Genomic DNA, 11713 nt, shown 5'->3' on the forward strand with positions numbered 1-11713 from the left:
TCTCTTTCTCTCTGCAGAGTGTTGAACGCAGTTCATCCGTGTCGCATATATGATGCGAGAAAGTAAAGGACCGTCGTAACGTACAATGCCCGCCTGTTTCTCACTGTGTCGGAAATATGACGTGATTAAGTACCTTTTTGTGCTCTTTAATTTTAATCTTGTTATCGCAAACACACGTCAGGAACTTTCCAACGATAGAAGATACTTCATCTGTAAAAATAAACATCTGACAATTTTTACTTTGAGTATATACCTAATTAATTAATTTGAATATACTACAACCACATTTTGAACGTTATTTTTGTATTCGAATTCTTCGTCACTTTAGGAATCCTTAACCTTTTAGATACGGTACGCCACTATAGTGGCTTCCGCGGATGGCATCAATTGGAACGGTACGCCACTATAGTGGCGTTCCGCCGAGACCCTCTATTTTTGCGGAACGCCACTATAGTGGCTTTCGTGGATAGCACCAATTTGGGCGGTACGACACTATGGTGACTTTCGTGGATATCATGATTTTCGACGGTATTATACGTTGTTCGTGACTTGCGAACTTCGCGACGCGATGCTTGAGTTGACCGGTGCGCAAAGAATTCACGAAACTGCTCTCGCGGCAAACTAATGGCACGAGTGCTGTTTAAATTTGTAGATGAGACTGTGGTGGGTGAAAAAGAGAATATATGGTTTGCACGATCGACAAATACTGGCTGATTGGTGGTGACTATTACTTTTTATTTTTCGTGATGTCTCAAGGTTGGTGATAGAATCTCTAATGGAATGTCTGATAGAATGTGTATGTTTCTGTGTGTGTTTGTGTTTTTATAAGTTCGGTGGGTACAGTGATTGGTGGTGTGAAATGTGTGAGAAGTGGTGGGAGTATCGGTTGATTGGTGTTTGGGACGTGTGGTAGGGTTTGTCTGGTGGAGTCGAAGTGGGGAAATTGTTGCTAAAATTGTTATATTAGGGGATGGGAAAAATCCTGAGGTCGGAAGGTGGTTTATGAGTGTAGTGCATGTGGTGTCCAGATATAGGGTATTCGACTTTCTAAGGTAATAAAACAATTTGCTGATGGCGAGGAGAGAAAGCAATTTTACGGAAAATATACTATTGGTGAATATGGTAGGGCTCCATTGTTCGCCGTCCCAGGGGTACCCACTTGCGGACGAGCGCGCCGTACCTAAAAGGTTAAATTTCAAACGAACCTTACAATTTTCAGTATTTTACTAAATAATGATAGATTTCTTTATATCTCAATTTTTATATTAACACATCGTTGACCGGTCACGAGTTAACTCGTGTTTTCATGCCCAAACGTTGTTGACCGGTCACGAGTTAACTCGTGTTTGCACTTGCATTAGCTACTTCAGTTTTTGAAACGCAGGGCAACATAGAATATTGCGAAAGCTTTGCTCATCGTGTTTAGTCGTGTCCGCTTTATTTTTAAAAAAATACTTTTCTTGGTATTTAGGTTTTCATCACAATTCTACTTGTTTAGTCCTCGATGGGTATACCTGCCACCCAACCCATGGAATTTGTCAACGTGTATTTCTATTGTATATATTTTCGCCTTTGTTATTAAAAGTTGTATAAAAGACATGTCCAAAGTTTCATTTCACTTCATTATGTATAAATACAGTTTATTGAAGTTTATTTAGATTGTTGCATTTTGACGTTCAATTACGAAATAATAGCCGGCGACATGAGATAGCTCCTGCGTAAAATTTCCGGTCAACAATCTGTTAATTTTGCTTCAACGAACTTTTTCGTCTTGAACGAAAATAATGAAATAAAGACACTGAACATCAAATTTACAGAATTCTTGAATTCAAAGGCTAACGACGTTTATAAATTTGGAATTATGAAACTGTATAGTTAATACTTAGGAAAAGTGTATAGAATCGTGTGGAAATTATTTTGGTTAAATTTATTATTTTCGAGAAACACAGTGCATCTGAAATTTCATTTCACCAAATTGAAATACACCTATCCCCCGATTTACACAGTTTCACTTTTACACGGTTTCAATATGAGGAGGTCTATAAAGATTTGATCAAAAACCAAGCACAATTGTTAATTACATTACCAAGGCTCGCCGATCTGAAATTGTTTCTAATTCATCTAACATTCGAACTTGAATCGTATCAAGTACTATCGAGTGATGAAAGTGACATCATACCAACCAGGAATAAAAGATTAATAGTCGACGAAAGTGATAACAGTAATTAAATTTTTTAATTTATACCTCTTGTTTCTATACGTAAAATGAATTACATACATATACCTTTATATTTTTATCATTTTACGAATAGACCGTTATTTTTATGTTTTTTAAGATATATTTAGTTTTATTTTACGTTGAAATAAATGACTAAATTATGCACATTTTAGTTTGTTTTCGATTTACACGGTATTCTGAGGAACCGATCATATCCGTGTAAATCGGGGGACAGGTGTATGTGAGTGAGAGAATAATTTAGAGAGAATAGAATTTCGAAAATTAAACAATTCTCTCGCGCCTCTAAAATAATGTAATATCAAATCCAACCGTTCGGAGAACTTCTTTATCGGTTGAGAAGGATCCACGGGAGAAATCGTAAATCTTGTTTCCCGCAACTCTCGATCAGAGCTCGCTGCGTACACGTGCTTACCATGCATTGAACTTTCCAAAATTTCATCGTTGCAACTGAGCAGTTAAGATCAGATTAGCGTTGCTTCGTTACTATATTCAACGGAATGCAAATTTTACAGAGCGTAGGGTGTTAATTTTGCGTTTCACTAAATGAACAGGAAGTCACGTGTTGCATAATATTATTTCACTTGCAATTTTTTACTTTGAATACACATCTGATTAATAAATTTCAATACTATCACCTTCTCGAATGTTACTTTTATATTTCAATTTTTTTGCCACCTTATAAATCTCTGAACTTCAAACTTTTACTATCCAATTTTCAGTATTTTACTTTCTTTTTGCATTTCAATTTTTGCGTAGGAAAGGTCACGTTTTCACAATTAATTTTCTGCCAGAGAGCATTTTAAGAATTCTTGGTTATGTTAATGTGGTTTGAACTTTTATTGAAATTATTTTTATTCCACGACCTACTTATTTGGTAGCTTCCAGTTATATAATCCAATTATATAATTGTGAAGGTTCTTAGGTTTTTGGACATCCGAAACCGATCGTTTTATGAGTCAGAATTTTTACGTAATCGTTGAGGTAATTTTTGCGTAATTGTTTTCTGGTATTCAGTAAGTAGGAAGTTCGAATGTGTTTCTCTTCGATATTCGGTTTCGATTTTTTCTTTTTTTTTTTTACTTAACTTAAATATACCGTCATTTTTGATAGCCAATAAATGGCACTTTTCGATATTTCACTAAAAGAATATTCTTCTTTACGTCTCAATTTTTATGTTAAATTTACTGTATGGAAATGAACTTTCTTGATGCTTCAAGAAATAAAAGATGTAAATAAATTCCCGATCTACAGAATTTCGAGGATTTGAGGAACAAACTTTCTGTCCCTCTCTGAAATAATATTAAAATTCGTAATTAAATAGTTTTAATAGTAATATCGATAAGGGTTACACTTTGCATATTAATATTAGCGCATTAATAAACTGAAAAGTGTTCAATGCTTCCAAAAAAATTACCAGAAGATTAACTAATTGAGACTATGTTCCTGAGCAATATGTGATCTATAGGATTTCTCGGAATGTTTATGATCCACGCGTGATCATTTCGGCTGCACACGTGTGAAAAAGCACGTAGGATTTTATCCGAAAGGCAGAAAGATCGAGGGGATTTCTTATTAGCTCCACGTGGGATTATGTAACCAGCTGCTAGTGAAATGTACTTTCATTCGTTTGGACGAATCGACGCGATGTGTCCAAGGACGTTTAAAAGGTGCACAGGTTGGCGGGGAATTCGGGTGTTGCATTTCAAAAGAGAAAACTTTTCCCACAAGTATTCGAGTTTGTCGTTTGTTTCAATAAAAATTCGATCGATCGTTAAACGTCGTTTCGTAAACTTTTTTTTCTTTTTTTTTTTTTGCAATATCATATGGAAACCAGTTTTGAAAACTACTTCGATCGATGCTGTCTATAATTATTTTTACTTGTGCACTAATTGAAAATATGTGAAATAATGTCCCTTTTTATTGTGAAGGAAAAGTGTTTGCAAGAATTTTGAAATTCAACTCTGTGAAACTCACTTTTGGTACAATAATTATTTTTTCATGATGCTTTTCAAAATAATAACCAGGGTCCAGGGAAGAATACGATTGAAAGCATACAAAGTATTATCTTGCATTCTGTCATGAAAAGCAACGTATGCATTATTTATTTATGTGAAATGAATTCGTAATTTATTTAGAATTAAAATACAATTTAACAATTCCAGAAATTTCTACCTTTTCCTCTGTAGGTACTATCTTTTTTTTTTAATCTGAAATGAATTCATAATTTATTTACAATTAAAATACAATTTAACAATTCCAGCAGTTTCTCCTTTTTTCTTTAGACTACTTTTTTTTTTTTTTAATGTGAAATGAATTCATCATTCATTTAGGAAAAAAAAGAGAACACAATTTAATTTTTGCCAAAGGGAAGATATCAATGAGTAATTTAAAAAAATATCTTCCAACGCATGACTTCACATCCTCCAAAAAATAGTAAGAGCGATATTTTTCTTTGACATTTGTGCTATCGTGATGTAAATAATTCTAATAAAGCCAAGATATTACACAATGTTTAAAGAAACTCATACATGTCACAGTTGCATTCATTTTATTTACAGCCGTTGGTACAATAAATTACAAAAACTACTTTATCACCCTGAAAAATTAATTCCATGTAATTTCAGCGCGCAAATAGCGGAATTAAAAGCAGTCTACTTTGTCCTGAGAAAGTCTGCACACATTATTCTCACTAGGAATGTGTAATGATAACGCAATCGAAAATTGCCTTCCGGAAACTGTTGCAGTTTGTAACATAGTAATAAGATACTACACTGACCATTTATAATAGCAATCGTGGGGTTCCGTCATGGTCGCCGAATAAATCGTGTAAATTTTTCGAATTTTCATCGTATTGCAGAAAAATTCGTTAAACAAAAAAACGTTGCCTAATTTTATCTAATTAATCGACATACTAATTCAGTATACGTACTTAAAATGTAAATATTAATACCGTTATTCTAGTTTTTGAGCTTTCGATAAATCAGTAATTAAGTAGAACATGAATTCTGTATAATAGATTTATCTTAATGATATTTATTGCACACGAAATCGAAAGTACCAATAATAACATTATTTTATTCACAGTTCTTTATGAGTTTAATATTTATGTCGCGATACAGAAAAATAAGTAGCATTTTGTCACATTTATCTATTTTGATTGATAAATAATTATGTTTTTATTATTTCTTATATCACTTTTAAAATTATTTTCAATTCTGAAATTATAAGTTTCACTATTTCAAACAAGTAGTTTGTGTCTCTGCACAGCTACAATCATTTTTTTACAAAATTAAAAAATTCTGTTGTACAATTGCACTTTAAGAATTATTTTATAATTTTCCATTTACACTTTTCCCAATAATTCTTATTAAATTTAAATTAAATTTCACGGTAATGTAGCAAGTTGTATTACCTAATAAATTTCTTGGTGTTGCATTGCATATGCATATGTGTCTTTTCTGCATTTTTCTTGCAACATGAACTATTATTTGATTTACCGTCAGACGGTAAAAAAAAGAAAAATGTAACCCGTATTTAAACTAGAACCAGATGACCTGTATATCTAGCAGCCTCTTTTCAATTTTATTACCTCTCGATTATGCGAAGAAATTTCACCACACCCTGTATAAGGGGCGGTCACACGCCGCCACTAATTCCGCTCAAGCTTTCTTGCCGGCTGGAATATAGGTCACAGTCCACTGGACGATCAAGTGTGTGGCAATACTGCGTATCGATTATGTGGTAATACAGGAATTTTAAGAGTTAAAACGAGTTCGTCGAAGTAACCACGTGCTCTATCACTGTCTCCTTGTTCATCAGCAGTTTCGATGGTGTGCACCAAACCGCGAAACACTTGTTTCCAATCTTTTCTCTCGCCGCTTTTATGCAATTAAAACTAGCAAATTCGACGTAAAAAAAATTTCGTTGGAAATGAAAAAATAGATAATTAAAAATATTATCAGTATTTTTTGTTTAAACAATGACAAATATCGTGTACTTTTTATTTTATAGCAGGAAGCTTTCGGTAACTCTGCTGATTTAAATATTACAGAAATCTGTACTGCGTAACTAATCAATAGACTGCGGATTTTTATGCAAATTCATATTTTCGTGAACATAATTGAAAAAAAATAGAAGCTAGATAGGCAACTGTTTTATTCACTAAATATCATAACGTGTACTATATTTTGTGATTATTCGTATATTTTTGTTTATTATGTGCATTCTGTGTATTTTTGTATCTCCAAATTTTCCACAAATGCATAAAAATCCGCAGTCTACTAATCAGTTTTAACATACATCGTACCATTCGATAGAAATAATAACAAAAAGCCATCTCGTTGATAATTCAGTGATGCGACACAAAGCAAATAATTCGACTCTCAATTTCACAATCATGTTCGTACCATACGAAAGAATCCATTTCTCTTCACCTAACAATCGAAACTTTAACAAATAATCAACCTAACAACAATCGAATAACCGTAACTCCCTTAACAGATAACTCAGGTTCTATAAGATAGGTCCATTTGGTAAATGAAATTCAATCAAACGAGTCCACGATCCTCATTACCTTCACCTGCATCACCAGGACCATTAAGATCATTTCTTTTTCCTCGTTTCACCTGTCGTTTGTAAAACAACACACAACCGCACCGTCGATTCACGACCAGCCGATTTCTCGGCAAGAATTCCCTCGATCACGATCCAGCGATCGTAACGTTGTCCCTTTTCCGCCGCGAGAGCCACTGCTTCTTAACCAAATCCGCGCCTTTCTCTCCGATCATGATCACAGGTGCGTTGATATTCCCGTTGGTGATCGTAGGCATAATGGACGCATCGATCACTCTCAGGCCAGAAACGCCGTAGACTCTTAGCTCGGGATCCACCACGGCCGTAGGATCGCTGGGTGGACCCATTTTGGCTGTGCAGCTCATGTGATAGATGGTCATAGTGTACTGTCTAATGGCGCAGTTCCAGTACTCGTCGGTGAACATTGGTATGTGCTTACAGTTGGGCAAAGGTTTGCTATGAAACCTGGCACCGAACCTCTTCATGCTGCTGGTCTCTCCGAACGCTATCGCGGCTTTTACACCCTCTCTGAGAACGTCCACGTCGTGCTGTTCGGTTAAGTAATTGTGGTACATCAGAGGATAGTCCAAAGGATTGTTCGATTTCAGTTTAATGAAACCGCGACTCTTTGGTCTCAGCATCATAGGGAACACTCCGAACACGTCACGGTTGTTGATCGTTTCGAACACTTCGTTGTAGAAGCTGTCGCTGAGTCCGTGAGCGTTTTTCACGTGGGTCCCACCGTCGGAACTGGTCGCCGAAGACGTCAGCATGAACTCTATGTCGGGCCAGTCTTCGCTCTGATTCGCGTATTTCGTGAAGATGAAGCCTGCCGCCTCTAGACCGATGTTAGAAGTGAGTGGGCCGTCTTCCGTGACGGCGTATCGTAGAGCGGAATTGACGTTCACCACACGGTTCATCACCGTGCTGACCGGGTAATCGATGAGGAAAGCTAGGCCTCCTACTGCTATGTGATCCTGGAGGTTCTGTCCGACGCCGGGAGAATCGTGGACCACCGGGATTCCCACTTCCTCTAAGTGCTGTCTTGGTCCTATTCCAGAGAGCATCAGAAGCTGGGGGGAATTTATGGCACCTGCTGAAAGGATCACTTCCTTTCTGGCGTAGACCACCTCTTTGTGGCCCTCTCTGATGAATTCAACGCCGTAGGCTCGGTTCGTTCGCGGGTTTATGAGTACCTTGGTCACGTGGCTCCAGAGAGACAGGTGGAAGTTCTTTCGTAGTTGAATGGGTCTGACGAAGGCCTTGGCTGCGCTGCATCTCGTCCCTCTGCGCATTGTGTACTGATAAAAGGCGAAGCCTGTTTGTTGCTCGCCGTTTATGTCTACTATGTCGTAGCCCATCTCCTCGCCGGCTTGTAGAAAGGCGACACCCAGGGGTGTGTTGTAGGGCGAATCTTGGATCGTCAGGTATCCTCCTTGAAAGAGAAATGATTTTGATAATGTAACGTTCTATTTCTTTGGGGTTTTAATCTCTTAACGCTCTTGTCCCTGTCTCATAGGTACATAAATAATCGTCCAATAAATGCAATTTTTTTTTAATTATTTTCTTTCACCTTTTATATTGCGTTATCCTTTCCATTATGGCAAAAACGTAAGTTAGAGAATTATAAATGATGGGAAAATTATTTCTACACGCCTAGGAAATAATTTTCAAAAGAAACCGAAATTGTTCATTTTTGGAACATCAGGTTTAGATAAATGTGAACATTAAGGGGTCAATAGTATGTATTTATAACGATTAAGAATTGAATATTTTTTTATGTTACCATGGCAAGTGACATCGTATTTTTGTGTACCTTTTTTTTTTTTTTACAAATTTATTCTTTTAGGATAAGTTACATAGAATTTTCTTATCGTTAGGGAGATAAAACTTTTCTTGTTTCTTTTTATCCACGAGTCAGATTGAATTTTTTATTTTCGCATGAAAGAATGCTTTTCACAGATTTTGTACCGTTGTTGTCAGCTCTCATTGCTCTTTAGCGTGTGGCAATCACTTCAAGTTTTCCAGAAACCTCGTATACGAAGATTGCCAAAAGATAATCGTACGTGAAATCTTAATTGCGTTTCGGCGGAACGGCAACTGGCATAATCATTTTTTCATGTGATTTATTGTGAACCACCCGTGTGTTCATGCTTAGTCCAGTTGAGATACTACAACTCGACCCCCTTTTTCTGATAAAGTTATATAAAAACTATAGATAAAACCACGATCAACTTTTACATTAAACCGATTTTTTACTGCGACGCTTTCGAACTCACGATTAGAACCCACATTCTTTTTTCTGTTTTGCAACTTTGTTTTCAGTCTTAAGTATGTTTTCATCTACATTACCTTACGTCTAATGTTACGGTCTAATAATGTTTCCTTATTCAATCTGTTGTGATATTAGAATGTTGTTTTAAAATGGATCTATTTATTGTTCTGTACTAACCTAACCTAAATTTCATTACGTAGCTTCTGTTTCCTTTCATTGATCAAGGTTTTTCGCATAATTAGCCGATTTAAATTACCTTACGCGTTCGAAACTAGAATTCTGAGAGTGTACCTTAAGGTAATTGCGTAAAGTTCTTTGACGTAACGTTAACGTAACATAACAACATTGCCATAAACTTGAAAAAATAGAAATAAATGTAGAAGTATTGTCCAGCGTGCTATAGATTTTCTGGTGTCGCATTGACACGTTCGCTGCCACCGACGCAGCACGTGCGTTCCAAAGTGTATTCCCCAGCGTGCTATTCATTTTCTGACGGCAGCGAACGTGTTAATACACCATCAGAAAATCGAGAGCACGCTGAGTAATACATTTTCTGGAACGCATGTGCTGCGTCGATGGCAACGAAAGTGTTAATGTACTTAAGCTATTCTTATTCTTAGCGATAAGATATTCTTATTAGGTAGCAGTGGAGCTTTGCTGCGAATTGCGTGTAAATGAAATTAGTATCGCGATCGGTGTTTCGATGCCTTCAACTATACACTTAGCCATAGTAGCGAATTTCTTTTTTTAAATTTTTAACGTCTTGTGAGAAAATAAGTGCGAATCGAGTCATATGAAGACATTTCCACATCACACAGAGAATGTACATCAATGTGTAAGTTTTCAACGCGAGGAAACAAGCGAACCATTTTCGGTAAAAAAACGCCACTCAGAGGGAAGCCACTATAACGACGTTTTGTCTGAAAAAATGATTTAACTAAAGGTAACTAAAGGGTTAAGAATCGTCGAAGGCAATTAGCTCGCAATAACAGTGTACCTCTAGTACCTCTAGAGTGATAACTAATTCGTTAAAAATTGCTAACTTTTATCTGAAAATTTTTGTACAACTTGCAATGCACAGTATCCTAAATTTTTGACCTGTAGTGTATTTGTTGTACGTGTTAGATATTTGTACATAAGTATATATTTTCACATAAAGTTGTATATTTTCATAGAAATAGAAATATATCTAAAATGATGAATGATATCTTACCAGTGGCATGGTATTTAGTGTTACGAGCTAAGTAGGGGTTCCTTTGGTCTTGTGATTTTTTAAAATAAGGAAGAACATCGTCGTAACCCCAACCAGGGTTCCCGAAGCTTTCCCATTGATCGAAGTCTCGTCGATTTCCTCGAATATAAAGCATCGTGTTGAGTACACTCGAACCTCCCAAGACCTGAAATTTTATAAAGAGCATTAGGAAAAAGGTATTTCAATTATATTAAGAAATTTTACTTGAAATATTCTTCGCTAATATTAACGGGTCACAAATAGTAAATTGATTGTAAAACGTCTTTAAGAGGAAGTGATCCAAGTTACTTATAGACAGGTGTAAGAAAAATAATCACAGGTAATCGGTTCAATTTTCACCCTTTCGCGACTAGCGCCGGTTATATCCGGCATCCACTAAATGCTTCACACTGGCTAACGCCGGTTATATCCGGCATCCAGTAAATGCTTCACACTGGCTAGCGCCGGTTATATCCGGCATCCACTAAGCGCGTCGCATTGGCTCGCGCCTCAACAACTCGAAGTGAAGATTTATTTTAAAATGCAGAACAAGGCCTCAACAACGTTCCCTTTATTCGATACACCCTTAAGTCCTTTGCTGTTCCAACGAAATCCTCTAAGATTTGAAAAAACGCGAGACACTGTTAACGTGTATGGTGTGCACTAATAGCACGACGACCCGTTCGTTAGTGGCGTACTGATGGCTAGTTTCGCCGTCGCGAAAGAGTTAAAAAACTATTCTTTCAGCAATATCGAAAATGAAATTTCCCTTTCCTGGTAATATTTCTTTATAACGCACGTAATGCACTTGCTTTCTGTTTTTTTTTTTTTCTTCTGTATAATACATTTTTAGTTTTTTCGAAAACGAGATACCAGTTGATTTGGAAACGAATACTTTTACTTTCACTTAGCATCAGTGGACCCGTGATGCATTCGATTGTGTAAGACAATTCTCTGTTATAATGGAGGCGTTAAGAGTATCCCATCTCTGTCGTTTTATGAAAAATAATTAATTTATTAGCAAAACGACCTTTACTTTTCTCTCAGTTTAAAGAAAGAAAAATTGTAATTTACAACAGTACTCAGATATCGTAATTGAAAATATTTCAAATTATCACGGGTTGTACTATATCATAGTAATTTATAAAATAATTTATTTTTCGTTTTTGTCTATGGCATAAATAAATTAGTGAAAAGTTGGCAAAGGTGTATGAACTGTAACGGTTCTTATTTTGAATATGTTCACTTTTCAAACAGAACTTTCCTAACGACCTAATAATAATGCGTTTCAGCTTATCTGGCTAAGTGCTGTTACTTTTGGAGTACAAAGGTTCGCAAGCTTACGTTACTTTGTAAAACAACGAAATCAACGTTGCATGGTGAAATGTCTCTTAAT

General features: G+C 36.1%; 1 protein-coding gene across 1 annotated transcript in view; it reads right to left on the reverse strand.

The window, feature by feature from the left end:
- Positions 1-6939: 6939 nt before the first annotated feature.
- Positions 6940-11713, reverse strand: part of LOC108579060 (glucose dehydrogenase [FAD, quinone]) — a 5543-nt gene continuing 769 nt past the window's right edge. The window contains exons 2-3 of the mRNA XM_017942498.1: positions 10300-10483; positions 6940-8246 (exon numbers count right to left, since the gene is read on the reverse strand). Coding sequence (XP_017797987.1) covers positions 6940-8246; positions 10300-10483 — 1491 coding nt within the window. The remainder of the gene's footprint in view (positions 8247-10299; positions 10484-11713) is intronic.

This window comes from Habropoda laboriosa, unplaced genomic scaffold, assembly GCF_001263275.1.
Source record: "Habropoda laboriosa isolate 0110345459 unplaced genomic scaffold, ASM126327v1 scaffold14, whole genome shotgun sequence".
NCBI classification, from domain to species: Eukaryota; Metazoa; Arthropoda; class Insecta; order Hymenoptera; family Apidae; genus Habropoda; species Habropoda laboriosa.